The sequence below is a fragment of the Podarcis cretensis genome (assembly GCF_951804945.1).
Source record: "Podarcis cretensis genome assembly, chromosome: 6".
NCBI classification, from domain to species: domain Eukaryota; kingdom Metazoa; phylum Chordata; class Lepidosauria; order Squamata; family Lacertidae; genus Podarcis; species Podarcis cretensis.
In genome coordinates this window covers 52,672,173-52,690,704 of record NC_137175.1, presented here as the reverse complement: position 1 = coordinate 52,690,704, position 18,532 = coordinate 52,672,173, and the positions used below count along the sequence as shown (strand labels likewise).

General features: G+C 42.8%; 1 protein-coding gene across 10 annotated transcripts in view; it reads right to left on the bottom strand.

Annotated features, from left to right (window-relative positions):
- RNF220 (ring finger protein 220) overlaps positions 1 to 18,532 on the bottom strand; it is a 345,317-nt gene that overhangs the window by 186,633 nt on the left and 140,152 nt on the right. The window contains exon 1 of one of the 10 annotated variants that reach the window (XM_079980330.1): positions 5,544 to 5,656. The exons of the other annotated variants lie outside the window; for them this stretch is intronic. Coding sequence (XP_079836456.1) covers positions 5,544 to 5,634 — 91 coding nt within the window. The 5' untranslated portion in view covers positions 5,635 to 5,656. Of the gene's footprint in view, positions 1 to 5,543; positions 5,657 to 18,532 lie in introns of those variants that run through there. 10 annotated transcript variants of the gene reach the window in all.

Below are 18,532 nucleotides of genomic sequence, written 5' to 3'. Positions count from 1 at the left end.
AGCAAAAAAAAAAAAAGAATAATATTTTGCCCTTATCAAAAATATTTTGTTTTTTAAAAAGTATAAACTTGGGACCTGTTGCAAATTTTATGATTTTGAAAACAGGAAACCCTGGTGGGCATGCGAAAATATTGCAATTTTACAAGCTTCAAAAAAAAAAATAAAAAAAAATTCCATTTGCAAAACCTTTCTACTAACCCAAGATGGGGGAAACCCCAATAAATGTCACGCTGGTCCAGAAATTAACTTGCCAGAGGAATTATTCCGCCTTCTCCTTCAGCATGCAATGGAAAACCCAAGATCCTGCTTTGCTCCACACCTGGAGTTTTCTGGGGGCTAGTAGTCCCTCCTCTGCGCCCTGGAGCAGACAGAATCTTAGGCTGCTAATGAGCACAGGCAGCCCCAATGCCTTTTGTCCTTTTTTCCAATACAGTGTTACTTACATTCTTTCTTTTTTAATTAAAACATCCCCGACTGATTTTACAAGCTGCTGCTTCTCTCCCAGTCTATCTCATATGCTTGAGTGCTAGTATTAATTATTAGATCCAATTTACTGTTTATACTCTGATGTTTTAACTAATTACCACTAATGGCAGACACCAGTGGGCAATCAACTTCATTTAGTTCCCACTGCAAACCACTCATTACCAGCGCAGAGAGCAAAAGCAGGAGACAGAAAGAGCAAGCAAGCCCACAAGAGCGCTCGCTCTCTCTCTCTCTCTCTCTCTCTCTCTCTCTCTCTCTCTCTCTTTCACACACACACACACACACACACACACACACAAACACAGGCAGGGTGGAAGAAGGAACAGATGCTGCTACATTCATGGATGAGTTAAGAGCAGAGGGTGAGGGTGTTTGCTGGGATTTAATATTAAATTCCCCCATGGCAACATACTCTGGGGAAAATTTCAAAATCAGGTGGAGTCTTCTGGTGCCCACAAATGTATTTTCATTGGTTTATTGTGGTTAGAGGATTTTAGTAGGACTACAGTAGCCAAAGGAAGCAGCTCCATCCCATGATGTGGCATCATGTGGGAAGCCTTGGATTGCCTAGGCAGGGCAATCCAAGGCTGAAACTAAATGTGAGATGCAGTAGCCTGTATCTTTTGACTGCACCTTGAACAGAGGACCAGATGCTTTTCCCTCTGGGGAAAATATGTTGTATGAAGGTCTGTTGATGTTCAGAGGCAAAGTAGTGATGGCTGAAGAATTTGATTTCTATGAATTCCCCTGCAGTCTACACCTCTTTGGCTAAGGATGAATGTAACTATATTTCAGATTTCATACTTCTTCAAATTTTGCAATACTGTTTTCAACTTATAAACTGTACTAAAATGTGTAAAATGTATATATTTTAAGATAAAATAAATTTGGAAATGTGCACATTAAGATAAAACACACTTTTCAGTTTTTATTATTTTTTATTATTGCATGTTCAGTTCAAAACCAACAACAAAGTGCCCTAAGAGCCAGAGGCAAGCAGCTTTGCTCCCCAAAAGTGCATGGCCAGGTTCCAAGGAAGGAAAACAAAGATCAAATGAACTAGTGGTAGGTGACGTAGCTTGAACTACATCACCTACCACTAGCTCATTTGAGTAAGAGAATTAGATAAGACTACATAATGCAACTTGAGTAACAAGGTGCTTGTACTGAGAAAAAAATTAAGGGGGTTAAGGGGTGATATGATAGCCATGTTCAAATATATAAAAGGATGTCACATGGAGGAGGGAGAAAGGTTGTTTTCTGCTGCTCCAGAGAAGCGGACACGGAGCAATGGTTCCAAACTACAAGAAAGAAGATTCCACCTAAACATTAGGAAGAACTTCCTGACAGTAAGAGCTGTTCGACAGTGGAATTTGCTGCCAAGGAGTGTGGCGGAGTCTCCTTCTTTGGAGGTCTTTAAGCAGAGGCTTGACAACCATATGTCAGGAGCGCTCTGATGGTGTTTCCTGCTTGGCAGGGGGTTGGACTCGATGGCCCTTGTGGTCTCTTCCAACTCTATGATTCTATGCTGTACCAAAGATCCTCCTGGACTAAAGAGCAGTAGTACCATCTATGGCATTGGAGCACAACAAGGATCAGGCTAATAACTCCCTCTGCCTCAGACCTGCCATTGTGGTACATTGTGGACCATGTGCATACCATACATCATTTCAGCATAATAAACCTGCTGCTAACAGTAAGGATCTGAAATCCTCCTAAGTATCAATCTCTACCCACCAACAGAGAGTGATTACTAGAATAGATGCACGCGCTGGTCTATGTACCTGTAGAGATTAAGTGCTTGGATTTTAGTACTTGGATGGAAGTCAACAAAGGGCTAAATAATGAAATAACTGGGATTAGGTCTGCCTTCATGCACTAAATTCAAATCAACGTAAATAGGAATGTGGCTTTCCACCAAATCCTGAACTAGGTCTGGAATGATAGCATCAAAAGAACAACTAATAATCCAGACCAGGAATTAGTGGGCCAAAAGAAGGAAACTATAAGGCTTATGTTGACTGGCAGGCCAGATATTGTTGATACTTGCCCTACTTTCAACATGTAGTATAACCTGGCTGGGTTGGAAGTAAGACACATTCATAGGCCTTGAAAAAATATTTATTAGTAGTAGACAGCAAATTCAAATGAGATATCTTTCACCAGATGATAACTGAGTACTAGATCTAAAAATGGGATCTGCAAAGACATGCCCTTAGAGAGAAGCTGTCATGATTCTAATCAGCAATTTCTTCATTTCAAAAATAAAAAACAAGCAAAAATTAGAAGCTGACCACAAATGACTGAAATTTCATAGGGCAGGAATATCTTAAGGACTAGTAAAAAGAGATAACTGCATTTTAAATACCTTATTTTGGAACACCTCCTTAAGGGTATGCAGGCTAAAGTGTGCTGATTAATGCAAACTGAGCTTATGGGTAGTGGCAGTTTTACAACAAATGCAGTGATAAGCATTGACAGTTATTTAAGTTACCTTAAGTTCCGTCTTCAAAAATATCTTCAAGCCAATCCCTTACTGTGTTCCAGAGTTTCTCACAGCCCACTGTTTTTACCATTCCACATGTTCTGGAGTGAAACATTAAGGGGAAAGCATCTCCTGCCACATGGTAAGGAGAAGTCATCTATTGTTACAGGTGTGAAATGTGTATGTGTGTGTTGAAGTTCACTATGCATTCTGGCCAGGACCTTAAAGAAACACTATGTGTCTATCATGCAAAACGGTAACTGGCAGTCTAGATTCCGGGACCATATCTATGCTGATCACTCAGTCAGAATTCACAGCACATGACAAAGGCATTGGAAGTGGGCCAGCACTTCCCAAGAGGGTATGGCACAAGCAGTTCTGTGTCCCTCTCCCTTTCTGATTTACTAAGATTAAACCAGATAACTCAACAGGCTTTGGAGAACTGAGTAGGGGAAAGGAACCTCTGTGGAGTTAACTGCCTCATGGGAAGATACATTATAACTGCTCACACATCTGCAAGGTAATTGATGTCAGCTCTTGCAGTGCAAAGGCTTAATCTGTCCCCCCAGACCCATCGGCCCTGATGCTGCAGATCCGGCACAGCTGGTTTTATGGACTGTCACCCCACGACCTTTACAAATCCTATCATTCCAATCAATACATCTCATTAGCGTTAGGTAAATGTATGGGGCGGGCTGGGAGAAAAAGTTGTAGGCAACAGGGCTTCTGACTGCCCTGTTGCCTGTTTGCTTTGAATCTTTTTTGCTAGCAATAAGGGATGGTTATTAAAACCAAACATGAGCTGAACTCCTTGCCATATCAGCGAGGCCAAGCCGTTAACCCAACAATGCTGTTAAAGTCATTTCTCCCTCTCCTTGGGAAAGAGTCATATGATTAACAATTTTCCATTGTGCTGGATAACTGAAACCATATCAAATCCTGCCAGATATGAGGAATATGACGCTAGGTATCCTGCAGGCCACAGCACCATTGCCTTGTCTCATGGAGATTGTTTTACCACCATCACCACCTGAGATGGCAAGCAGAACTAGCAAAACAAAACATAAAAATATGGAAAAGGGCCTAGATACCTATGTAATGGCCAGGTGGCTTATAGATTGTTGGCAATTTGCTCCACAGATTCTAGTCCAGTGAGAACAATTTGTACCCAAGAGGGAACCCACTGACCAAGAGTTACACCCAGTGCTTACTGAGATGCACCTCAAAATCTCATGGTCTTAATTTGTCTGTCACCCATGTGCTAGAATCAGTCAAGAGTATGATTATTTATGTCCAATTTGCTGCTCAGATGCACTTTTGGTCAGTAGCTTTGTTTTTTTTCTCCCCGCATGGTCTTCATAGTGAAATATGCATTCATTTAACCATTTTCAAGAGAGCAGGGCACACACCTTAAAACATGAGTATTAAGATATAAATGTCAATAAAATAAAAGTTCCTTCAAAGTGTCTTTGACTAAGCATAAGTGTTTCATGTGATAATGATTTGGCAACAAAAAAACAATGAACCCCCTCTGTTTTTGAAGTCTCATGATTCTCCCATCAATATCAGGCAACTGGAGCTGGCTACAAAATCTTTAAACAGTTGTGTGCTTTCAGCATAAAAAGAAAAGTATAGCCCACATTGTGACTCCTTTAACGCACCTCTTCTCCCATACCTTTGGCTAATTAAACAATCTATGGCATTTTAAACTGGGGGGGGGGGCGGGTACTGTGTTATTGTTATTGTGGTATGCATTATTGTGTGTTTATATTGTAAACCACCCTGTGATCCTCAGATGAAGGGTGGTATAGATATTTAGTAAATAAATAAAAATATTAATGATAAAGCACCTGATGCTAAGACATAAAAAGATCTACAACACTGTTTGAACACCACAAGCTGGCTTCAGAGGCCAACCACTTTTGGTTCAGCCTGGCTGCACATGCCTTTAATACAGTACTTCCATAGAAGCAATTCCGTTTCTGGGAGCAGGTTTCAGTGCTCCAAACACCAATCTAATTGTATTGATCACTGTTTCAAAATTTAACTTCCTTCTGGATACAGTGAACTAGCTACCTTGGGAATCCACATCAAACACCTGTGTGTAAATGACTTAGATGTTTCAGAAACTTTATGAGACACCCTGGGCATCAAGAGCTCAGGTTGTTTTGTTTAGGAGTCTGCGTGCTTGGCTATATTCCATACCGGCCATGTAGCTAGGTAATATTTTCAATTGGAAATATAATCCTCCTGGATACAATTTCTTGCCCTCGCCTTGTAAATAAAGACTGGGCTGAGTGGAAATGTTGTCCCCTACTATGCTGGTCATTGAATGCAGAAATTGTTCAAACTTGACTTTACTTGCTTGTTGGCATTTAAGTGTCCTAACCTTGGCTCTGTGCTTAACATTTAGCCATTGGAAAAGAAGAAATGCAAGATGCTTTTGTGCAGAGATGAGAGATATTTCTAGGATTCCGATATAAATCAGTTCATACATAGGTAAGTAACATTTCAAATACAATAAGAGAAGCTGAATAGCTTATCCTCGTGTCTAGGCTGCATGCATTTGTACCTGCTTTAGCTTTGCTGCTGGCTGCTTCCTCCTCCTCTACCATCTTGTTTGTGTGGACACTCTCCAGGGCTCTCAAATTGTTGACAAGCATGGATCACTGCAGTGGCAGCAAAACCATTTAAAGTGCTAAGCCGCCCTGGGCTTTAGCGAGATGGCTGTACGGCGAAGGCTCTTAGCATAACACCTGCCACAAGGCAGAGACAAGGGAAAATGAATAAATCCAGCAGCCAGCCAATTTTGCTCAGGCTGACACACTTCTCCTCCTGGAATTAGATGAACAGCTCCCCAGGCGCCTTGCCCCACAAGCTCACTCGCCATCCTGCTTCTTCCACCAATGCAAGACTATGCTATCACACTCAGATCTCTGGCTTCAGGGGAGCAAGCTTAAACCAAAGTTTGAAGGAAGTGCTTGATCCAGCAGAGGGAACAGAATGTGACCCAGTGGCTAAGAGCTAATCCTGAATGCATTCCAGCCCAAAGTAATGTAATTAGATTATCTCAAGCATGTTGCTATTCAACCTTTTTATTAATGGCTTGGATAAAAGAGTAGAGCACACTTATCAAAGTTGCAGATGACACAAAGCTGGAAGGGACCATGAACACTTTGGAAGGAAATGTTAACATTCAAAACCCTCTTGATAAATTGAGAGTACTGGACACGTAAAATTAAATTGCAAGAAAATGATAACACAGGCCAAAAACCTCAAATACAAAATAGGAAAATAAGTGGCTAAATAGTAGCAATAGAGAGGGGTTTGCTGCATGATAAAGTAAGCATGAGAAATGTTGACCAAAATAAGTTGGGAACTGAGATAATAAAAGTTTGGGTTTTGGCTATCTGGAGGAGTATATCCTCCACATATCCCTTCCCGTGTTTTGATATAATTTCGGAAAACCCTGTTTTAAGTGTCCCTGCTGTCTGGTGTATAGCAGACAGCTATAAAATTTAGGTTCTTCTCAGGTGCGACACCGCAAATTTGCTCAGGGAATTTCTCTCTTCGCCAGGGTGCACTCCCCCCACCCCCGAGTCAAATAGGACTGATGTTTAAATCGTAAACCCTGAATTAAAATTACTTGTTATTGTTTTTCAATTCCTACTTTTAAGGTTGCATTAGTGGTATTAACAACTATGTTTTAAGATAAGTATTTTGTTTTATTGTCTGTAGTTTATATGATGGTCTCATTGTGAGCCACTTCAAAGACTTTGGCCAAAAAGAGGGATATAACGAATCTAAAGATAAAGAAAAACTAGTCAATGCACTTGTATGCAGCCCTGCTAGCCATCAACTACAGTACTGTGTTCAGTCAAATATATAATATATATGTTTTAGAAGTACTCTGTTCAGTCTTGAGGACCAGAATTGGGGGAACTTGAAATATCCTGAGAAAAATACCAGTGGTTTCCACTATGCAAGTTGTGTCTATCATGGTACAAGTCTCTAGGACAATTTAAGATTTGCTACATGGCCAGGGTGGTCTGGACTATTCAGCAATTGATTCAACGTCAGTCAATGTGTAGCCAAGTCAACAGATTGGGAGATCACTTGTGCAATCATTGTTCTTGCACCTGTGTCTTTTCAGGAGCTCATCCCACCATTACCACTGACCGTTAAAGATCTAAGAGGGCAGCTTTCTTCATGCGCTGCAGCTGATATTTGCACAAGGGGGTTATGCAGCCTGCAACTTATTTTGTGGTCTTTCACTATTTAACATTCTCCTTTTGAGTGATTTTGTATAAAACCTTTTAACTGAGCAATCCTATGTGTATCTATTCAGAAGTAAGTCCTACTGAGTTCAGTGAGAAATTCACAGACAAGTATCAGTGCCGTGTGGTCATTGGACTAAGGGAACTAGGCTAGTCCCCTAAACGTTCCCCTGGTGCCTCCTTCCCAAAGCCCGGGAAGCTTCTGCTCAGCTTAGGAAGGGGGGTGCAAGGCTCTGATGGGTCCAAGATCTGTCCTGCCATCTTGCCAAAGCCCATCGGCTTTCGGAAGGAGACAGGAGGATTCTAGCATCCTGTCAGAGCTCTGGCATCTCCTTTGCAAAGCCCAAGAAGCTTCTGACAGGCTTAGGGAGGTGCGATGCTCACATGCACAACGTCAGGACTTCACAATATCACATGCATGAAGTTGTCCCCCCTCCCCCAGTCCCCTTGCATGCTGGTGCCTCTGGCCTTAACTGTTCCCCTATGAAAAAAATTAACTGCATATCACTGGTAAGTATGTATAGGACTACAACCTAAAATGATAAACTCTTCCTACAACTAATTTGCACCTGTCATGCTGACATTCATCCTGGCCAGCTTTCTACCCCAACTCTATTATAACATAGACAGGTGAGCAGGAGGAACTGAATCTGCATCACTGCACTATATACCTGTTCACCACACCCACCACCCTGTTTTCTCCAGCTAATTGATGTCTGCAGAAATTAAATCTGTCCCTATCACTATCCAATTTTAAGGCTCTTTCCCCGCTTTATTTGACACACTGCACCATATTGACATGCCTTGATGCATGGGTTATTTTTGAAGTAGCAAAAGACTGAGTTTGCAATTGCAAGAAGAGGAAGAATGAGCATTCAGGAAACATGAATGGACTGTTCTAAAAGGCTTACATGAATTACTCAGTGCAATCTAGTTAATCTTAGGAAAGGGCTGTAGCTCAGTGGTAGAGCAGGTGCTTTGCATGCAGAAGGTCCAAGATTCAAGTCTAGGTAGGCAGGTAGAGACCCTTGCCTGAAACCTTCTCAAACTCCATCCAACTCTAAAGAGAAACAGGCTGATATTATAGTAGAGATAGACAGACTCTGATTGCAGGAGAGAGGGGAAGCAGTGTAGCCATGTCTGCAGATCTACAGGTAACTTTGGGATGCCAATAAGGTGTTGTTAATAGCAAAAACGATTATAACATGCAAGGGTTCTATGCTTGGAAAAGCATATACTGAAAGATAATTGCAACATTGCTAGATGAAGTGCTGCAATATGATTTCAGTTGCTGCTAGCTACAGTTTCAATGGGAAATTTATGAAACCCTGGAACTGGAATTTACCTGGAAGCAGCAAATGCTGCAAAACCCATCTCTTAATGCAGACGCACTGGTGAAGATAGTTCCCAAATCCCCCAAAATGATCCTTTCTGAATGCAAACTGCCTCTCCGTTCAGATACCCACAAGGCCTTGGTAATGGAAGTATTTGAAGGCTGCCCCAAAGAAAAGTGGGGAGATACTGCCTTTCACCAAGAGAGTTCACAGAGAGTTGTAGCATGGTGAAGTATTGCTTTGACTCTACTTCTATCCAGGCAGTCTTCTCCACTATGAGAGCTGCATCCTCTGAAGGGTTTGCAGGCTGGTAGTGGTCAGAAGAACAGTGCATGCGCTTAAGTGCGCCAGAGGTCTCAAGGAGCTTGGTGTATAACACCTTGAGTCCCTCATCCCTCTCCAACAGTGACCCTGTGATGCCTTCCCTATCCCAAAAGTGCAAAGTGGGGTACTCGCCAATTTCTCAGCCTGAAATATCAAATACTGAAAACCTACCTGTTAGAATTTACAGTTTGAAAAACTTCTATTAAACACACAAACACAGGACAACCTCATACATAATTTATGGATTGCTGCAGGATTAGGTGGAAAAATATGCCCACAGGATTGCTAGGACCAAACCATAAGTTTAATGCATCAAGTTAACTACAAGGCCAGATATTCAGTCACTTGAAACTTTATTACATCAGTTAGAATTGTTAGGATTCAATTCCAATTGCAGCATATCTTGCCATGTTGTGGACAGTTCTGCCTCTCCTCCCCAAGTGTGGGTGGACAACACATTGCCTGAGTGTGGCTACATGTCCATTTGTGCCAAGAGGGCTTCCTCAGGAAAGTTCATATCTGTAATCTCCACCAACACTGCCATGTTAGATTAGGGAGAGACTCATGAGGCCTCCCACCCCTTTGTCTCTCCACATTATAATCCTCTTCCAAAAGGGCTGTTTGAAATTGCCTCCTTTGCCTCCCAGGAAGTTTTTCTGAGGTTACATAGAAAATGTGCAAGGCCTTGTGTCTCCACCCTGCTGCCAAGTTCCCCTTGATGTTGTCCCTTAAAAAATAATTCCTGGAATCCATATAGGCAAAATTTTACTTTGCAATTCACCTTCACATCAAAATGGATAGAGACTTGTACATTGGCTCCCAGTACGTTTCCGAGAACAATTCAAACTGTTGGTGCTGACCTTTAAAGCCCTAAACAGTCTCGGCCCAGTATACCTGAAGGACTGTCTCCACCCCCATCATTCAACCTGGACACTGAGGTCCAGCTCTGAGGGCTTTTGGCGGTTCCCTCCCTGCAAGAAGTGAACCAGGCAGAGGGCCTTCTCGGTAGTGGCACCCACCCTGTCTGACTTTTAGAAGACATCTGAAGGCAGCCCTGTTTAGAGAAGTTTTAAATGTTTGATGTCTCCTTGTGTTTTTAATTCTGTTGGGAGCTGCCCAGAGTAGCTGGGGAAACCTAGCCAGATGGGTGGCATATAAATAATAATAAATTATTATTATTATTAGGGGAGGAAGAAGATCTGAGGAGGCCCTTATATTGGCTAAAATGTCCACCCAAGCTGGTCTTGCCAACTAGTGTGAAAAGTAGAAAATGGTCCTCTGTTGTAATAGCCCAATCCCATTATTTTTGGTATACATTTTTTATATTTTTCTGGATACTGGACAAGAATGGCTCCTACTTTCAATGGTCACGTGAGGAATGAAAGATGGGTACTTAAAGAACTCAGAAAGCTACAGTGCTGTACCAATTTGAGTATCATAAAACATGTGAGCAAAGGTGAATAAATTCTATGGAGATGCTAGCACACAAATGCCAACAGTGTTTCCTTCCTCCTTACCATGATAATCACTGATCAGTACAAGGAACACAAAACATTCAGGGCAGGAGATGCTTCCAAACAATCAGAGTTTGTGTGTGGGCAGAGAAAGGCAGCTCTGTGCTGTCTAGGGCATTTGGGGCGAATCCAGAGCTGGTACGTTGGTGTCAGCTGCAGAGGGGTGCCAGAAGCTGCTGGTGCAGGGCTAGCCTCCTACTCCTAGCCCTAGCACAGCATGTCACTGTTTTTATTTATTAAACTCAATGCAGCCTGTTTCTTTGCATTTGCTGGTTTCTGCTCTGCTGACCTGCCTCATGTTCCTGTGCTCATGTCATCTGTCAGCATCAGAAGCCCCAATCAATCCCAGGGCTTGGAAGTCTTGCTCCCAGGATCAGGGGGCACACAAAATATGGCATGCCATCACTCTCTCACCCAGCCTGGCACTTCCCAAGCAGGCCTGGCAGGGGAATCAGCCAAGAATGTCATCTAAAGAGCCCTAGGATCTAGCAAGGAGGCAAGGCTTGGCCCAAGGGGTCAGGCTCAAATCAGATATGCTGCAGGACCAGGGAAAACAGATGCATAATCAGTCAGGATTGAGGCCAGGGGTTAGGGAGCTAAATAAGAACCAGGAAGGGAAAAGATATCTGTCAGCCCATGCCAGGTAGTTGTTACCATTCATCGGTATTAAACAGCTGCCAGTGGGAGGTGAGCAGCAACTGTCCAGTCAAGATCACTTTAGTTATGACATGACCAATAAGAGGTGCTATGATGGATCTTGAGGAATACATGGGCCCTCCAGCTCCAAAGTCTTCCTGACAGCATTTTTAAAACTGAGTGTGTGTGAAACAGATGTAACTAATAACTAAAATAAGGGTTTCTGACAATTTAAAGTGAATTCACACACAGGACAGGTTTGTTGTACAGGCCTTCCTGGAATGTACCACTTCCTCCAGTTCCCCAGTCCTCAAAGGCTAGCACCCCAACAGCTAACATGTCATATTTAGTTTAGGCATTTTGTAGGCTAGATCTGCAATTCTATCCAATGTTGCCAAAGAGCAATTCCATTTCCCCCTTCCCTTATCTAAGAACCTTCTTACCAGAATAACCTTGGTTTTGGTTTACCATAGTTGGATTAAACAGTTGCATGGGTATTGGGTGCAATACTGAGGCAAATGGCTGAAACTTTGTGAGGTGTAGTTTGACTCTATGTAGACACCACTCACTTTTTTCTATTTCTGAATTTATACCTCAAACAGCTTTGACTTCAGAAAAAAGCACCTCTGCAGTTTACCTTCTGGACATACAGACTGGCCAGCAGGAGTCTTAGGTAACCATGCTCATAGGCAGAGGGGCCTACTTGTGCAGAAGATTGAGAGGAGGCCAATGGAGCACACGTGATGTTGGGACAGCGGGAGGAGCCGAGTGTGGCAGCAGCACGGCTTCAATGGCTGGAGGTTCCTCTTCTCTTGTGCTTGGCCTCCTCCTGCTGTTGCTGCCGCCACCAGCCAGATGTTGCTTCCCTGTCTTTCCCTTATGCAGCAGCAGGAGGATGAGGCCAAGTGCAAGTGAGGAGGAGTTCTGCAAAATACTTACAAAATCTCTGCCTTTTTCCTAGCACACCAATCTCTTCCAGGAGGCACAGAAGTGTCACTGGATCAGCTCCAGCACAGCCTCCTGGCTCCCTCTTCCCTCTGATGTCCCGATCCAATAACTGAAACATCTGCTTCACCTCTTCAATCAATACTCACTTCTTAATAGTCTTGACTATCCACAAAAAACCCGGTGACATTAAATGTTAATTATATCTATTTGGATTCGAAAAAATTTTATGGCTTGAGTTAATTATACCCGGAGTCATAAAAAGGTTTCAGAGGAAAAGAGGCTGCTGCCTTTCTAGGCCAAAAGGCAAGCAATACAAAAAGGAAAAAAAAGAAACATTTCCCTTGGCAGACATCTTACAGTGGTGCTAGGGGTATTAAGACATACCCAGGCACCAGGGACGCCTCTGGTACAACCTGATAAAATGGATGACAAAACTGGAACACTTGCAAAGCCCCATACAAATATTTCACCTCACACTGTCATGCACAAGGAAGACGTTATCAGAGACGCAGAGCACCAGCTGCTCCATCTTTCTTCCCTCTTCCTGGCAATGTCTAGTACAGTCTTCCCCAATCTGATGCCCTTTAGATGTTTTAGACTACAACTGTGCTGTATGTAGCTGATGGGAGTCCAAAACACATGGATGTCATCAGGTTGGGGAAAGCTGGTCTAATGTAACACATTATGTAACTCAAAGTGATTGTGTTGTGCATATCCCCATTCCTACATTAGATTATTGGCTGTCAGGGAGACAGAGGGAGGAAACAGGCAACATGATGACACCATGTCAAAAGTTAGGTTATACTAGATGTTACCAAGAAGTGGGGAGAGTTACTGAGTGGCAGCAGCTCTAGGCTTCTTGTAGCATCTTTAGTTCCAGCCCTGTTGCTTCATATTTAATGCTGCTGCTGCTCTACTTGTGCAACAAAAAATTTCCTTCTCCTCTCTCCTGCAGTCCCCAATGCACCCTCAAAATCTGCTCCAGAGGGTTGGAAGACCCTCCAGAGCACATTTGGGGATGGGGGGGGGACCCGACAGAGAGAGTGAGGGGAAATCCTAGTGCATGAGCAAAACTCCATGCCTGCAGTGTTGGATACAACTCCCTGTGAATGTTGAAGGTGGCCGTTGTTTGAACCATGATGTTGCGCTGGTATTCCAGACTGCCTTGTGCCACACCACCAATGCCACAAGTTGTGACACCATAGTAACAGTCACCATGTGTTTGTTAAGACATTGACTCACAGAAATTAATTTTGATGACAAAAGAATCAATCATGTTCTTCTTAAATAAGCATCTCACATAATGGAACATATTTTACGATAAAGCAATCAGTCCTCAAGTTCTTCATAGGACATGCATCAAAGTCCACAGTGATTCTTCAAGAGGGAAGCCTGATCTAAAGGCTTAACATGCTAAGTAATGAAGGCAGCTTCTATTAAATGGAAGTCAGTTTCAAGCTAAATAAAGTAAACTTCAGCTGGATATGTCTAACATTCTTCATCTTTCATCCTTTTTCCTCTTCTCTGTACTTACTCCAATTTCCCATAAATGTCCAATCAGCAAACAATGCCCTCACACAACTCACTAATCACCTATGGATTTCTTTCTACTGTGTTGCATAACACTATCATGAGCAGTCCTGCAGGCAAGCACACAGTTTGGTGTCACCTCTTAAATGTGTGGCTGTAAATTTCTGTTATTTTTCTCAGTCTTACAATATGCCTGTGTCTCCCATATTCCCTACGATGCTTCTCAACATTAAATGAATGCAGAAATGGGCAAACCAGGAAATGCAAACTATCCTAAGAGGCGAGGACCAAGCACCCCTTGTCAGGTTTCCATAACTTGAGAAAACATTCAGGCGAGGATAAAATATGTGTACAATATTAACAACAATAGCAACATGAGAATAAGTCCTTTGTAGGAAGAACTAATTTCTCACGCTAGCAAGGTTATGCTTAAAATTCTACAAGGAAGGCTCAAGCAGTATGTGGACCGAGAACTCCCAGAAGTGCAAGCTGGATTTAGAAGAGGCAAAGGAACCAGAGACCAAATTGCAAACATGCGCTGGATTATGGAGAAAGCTAGAGAGTTCCAGAAAGACATTTACTTCTGCTTCATTGACTATGCAAAAGCCTTTGACTGTGTCGACCATGGCAAACTATGGCAAGTTCTTAAAGAAATGGGAGTGCCTGATCACCTCATCTGTCTCCTGAGAAATCTCTATGTGGGACAAGAAGCTACAGTTAGAACTGGATATGGAACAACTGACTGGTTCAAAATTGGGAAAGGAGTACGACAAGGCTGCATTTTGTCTCCCTGCTTATTTAACTTATATGCAGAATTCATCATGCGAAAGGCTGGGCTGGATGAATCCCTAGCCGGAATTAAGATTGCCGGAAGAAATATCAACAACCTCAGATATGCAGATGACACAACCTTGATGGCAGAAAGTGAGGAGGAATTAAAGAACCTTTTATTGAGGGTGAAAGAGGAGAGTGCAAAATATGGTCTGAAGCTCAACATCAAAAAAACGAAGATCATGGCTACTGGTCCCATCACCTCCTGGCAAATAGAAGGGGAAGAAATGGAGGCAGTGAGAGATTTTACTTTCTTGGGCTCCATGATCACTGCAGATGGTGACAGCAGCCACGAAATTAAAAGACGCCTGCTTCTTGGGAGAAGGGCAATGACAGGCCTAGACAGCATCTTGAGAAGTAGAGACATCACCTTGCCAACAAAGGTCCGTATAGTTAAAGCTATGGTTTTCCCAGTAGTGATGTATGGAAGTGAGAGCTGGACCATAAAGAAGGCTGATCGCCGAAGAATTGATGCTTTTGAATTATGGTGCTGGAGGAGACTCTTGAGAGTCCCATGGACTGCAAGAAGATCAAACCTCTCCATTCTGAAGGAAATCAGCCCTGAGTGCTCACTGGAAGGACAGATTGTGAAGCTGAGGCTCCAGTACTTTGGCCACCTCATGAGAAGAGAAGACTCCCTGGAGAAGACCCTGATGCTGGGAAAGATGGAGGGCACAAGGAGAAGGGGGCGACAGAGGACGAGATGGTTGGATAGTGTTTTCGAGGTTACCAGCATGAGTCTGACCAAGCTGCGGGGGGCAGTGGAGGACAGGAGTGCCTGGCGTTCTCTGGTCCATGGGGTCACGAAGAGTCGGACACGACTAAACGACTAAACAACAACAACAACAAGGAAGAACTAAAGATACTGAAGTGGTTAAGTGGACATCACTGTATAAGCAACTGCATAGGACCTACTTGCTCTCAAGTTATTCTTTTGCTCAAGCTCACCCTGTCCTTGGTCCCCAAAGTGAACATCAAAGACATGTCACAATTTTTGTCAACATTCACAGGTACAGCTTTTCTACTTCCAACCCAACTGGCTGATTCCCATGTTATGAAACTTATACACTTTGGGACCTTATATACCATACACAGAGTTTGTGGCACTGCCTGTGTGTTATGTGTATTTGCCTGTAAAGAAGAATAAATGTTTGTTGTGCTGGAAAAGGTACCTGTATACAGGCCCAAACTCAAAGTTATCCAAGGAGAGTTGTTACAAATCAGCTCTCTCACACTACAGATCTCGCTCCTCAGTCCACTGGAAAACTCTCTGTCCCAGGGCTGGACTGGGCCTAACTTGCTTGCTGTCAGGGCAGCAGCAGGTAGCAATGTCAGGGCGAGGCCTGCCCTAAAGCCTCTGGGCCTCTAATTTACTGCTTTCCTCTTACCATAAAACTGAAAGGGGAAGGTGCCGCCTTTAATCGCTGCCTCCAGGGCCCCTCCTGGAACCACACAGCAACTGAGCAAAGGCTACGAGTTAATGCGTCTTCCGACACCTCTGCCTGATTCATGGGCCTGGCCTTGAGCAATAAACCGCTCAACCTCCTCAGCTGGGCAGCAGGATTTACAGCCCACAAGGGCTGGCACTCACATACAAAGACTTGCACACCAACCCACGAACACAATGTAACCACGCTGTCAGAGCAGACTATGTGTTCATGCACAAACATATGTGCACAGCCATGAAGCAGGAGGTAAGCATATCACAATTCACAGAACAATATAATTCAGATGCCCACCATACACATCATTACACATATACACAACTATGGAGAGAAACCTCTCCAGTCACATGAACGAACAAATTTATGTATCCAAGGAACACACATGCAGGAACTATCAGGCAATTCAGGGGTGAACATGCAAATGTATACAAATATTAACACAAAACATTTCAGTTCAGGATACATCTGTCAGTACACTGCCATAGATATAGATGAAGACTACACAACCCAACCAATCTACAAATGGGTCACTGTGGGAACCCCATAAAGTGTTGGGAATCTGGATACACACGCAGTGGAAGTGTGGATCTTGCTTGAAGTACCAGTCACCACACAGAAGCAGAGCCTGTGTTGAGCATTCTACTACTGTGCCTTACCTCTTCCATTGTTGGGGACCAAGAATTCATGTCTCCATCCACCTTGCAAGATCTCCATTCCTTGTCTTGTCAGGCCAGTGTGTTTATTCCAGTTTATTAACTTTATTTCTTTATACTCCACTTTTATATGATAAACCACACAAGCCACTGACAAGTATATCTATGCCTATGTTTGTTTCTGTAAATATATCACAGGGAAATTTATTAAGCACATACCATATAATGCAATGTGCCAATGAGACTAAGACATGAAAAGAGATAGCCTACACAATATTCTCTTTGTGCATGGCAGACAAAGCAAGGATGACCTCTCCCAAAAGGATCCAAAAGAGAAGTGAAGGGGAGACCAGAAGTGAAAGCTGCAACCTAGGAATATCAGTCTAAGATCAAATATAAAGTCAACACAGGCAAAGAGCAGTGAGACAGTGTGGGAATTTGGAGATTCCCTTCTGTTTCTGTTTTAACACCATGCAAACCCCTCTCAGCAAGCTGAGTTGCACCTCAGAGTTCCAACATCCTCCAGAGACTGGACTATACCCCATCATCCCTGATCGCTGGCCATGCTAGCTGGGGTTGGCAAGAACTGGAATACAACAATGTATGGATGGTACCATGTTGGCTACTCCTGGTATACAGCATATATGTACAGTGTACATAAAGTGTACACTGGGTTGCAATCCTAGGTTTGTCAAAATGCAGTATGTAGAATGTCTCCACCAAAATAGAATATGCCAACATTTTTCCTTCAGCATTCCACAGATATTCCATTCTGCAAGAATTGTTCCTAGCAAAGCAAAATCATACTTGGAATTAACACTTATGGAACAGGAATTTCAGGTTTGATTTTAACTTATAGTCAGCATGCTGATAGGAAAACTGAAAATATACAAAAAGTGCCAGTGCCAGCTCAAAATTCCAAAGGGTTCTTTAGGGAATGCTTTGTGATAAGGGCTTAGAGTTCAACACTTGCTCTTTGCAAACATTCCTGATGGCTGGTCCCAACCCCTCATCCACATAGATTAAATGACATAAAAAAAGACATTTGGGGGAGAAAACAATTGTGCCTGATTTGTACTTATTCTGGCCACATACTTCCACTTCTGTATTGCAGAAATGAGTGTGTTATGCACACATCTATCCATACACACTGCTAGCTCTTGTTCACAAGGTGGGAGTTTTGCAAAAGTCTTGGACATTATCCATGTCTTCTTTTACATCAAATTTATGCACTTTTGTGCACACTAAACAATAGAGAGGGAAAACATTCTTATCTTGGAAGCAGAGTTCAGGAAAAAGCTACTGGTCTTTTGGACTCGGCAAGCCCCATTCAGTAGCTTTGCTTGTCATCTAGAATTTATCAGTCCAACTTAGATCTGCCATAATGTGCTGTATAACTAGTGCATAAACAAACTTCAGCATGATAAATGCCTTGCTTTGAAGCCATAAAGTTATTAGCTAGTGGCTGTTAGCTACCGCTGAGCACAGGGCACAGTTCTTCCATTAACCCCTGACTGCCCACCCCTGTGCTCATAAATCCATCAAACACGGGGGCAGATTTTTATGTCTCGAGGCAAGGGGAGCCCCACAGATATTCCAATGCACCAATGGGTAGGACCAAGACCAATGCCATATCTGGATGCTTATTAGTGGCCCTTTTTTAACAGAGGAGAAAACAGTGGTGTCAAATTTGTCCCAATGGAAGTTTTGGGGTTTTACTTATTTTAATTAAGCAGAAAGCAAGGGGTGTTTATGTCCTTTGGACATTTTATGATGTTCAAAGCACTTGATTGGCATACATTATCCTGCTGTAGACAACAACCTTGTAATGCTCAATGCTATCATCATTCCTATATTAGAGATGGATGGCTGCAGAAAATGGGGAGCAGGGGGGAATCACTTGCCTAATGCAATCAAGTCAGTTCATGGGGAAAGTAAGATTTGAACTGAAAATTTTCTGATTAATCACACACAACACAGCCCTAACCGTATCTGCTCAAAAGTAAGTCATATTGAATTCATTGGCATCTGCTCCCAGTTAAGTGTGTTAGGATGGCAACCCCAGTCTT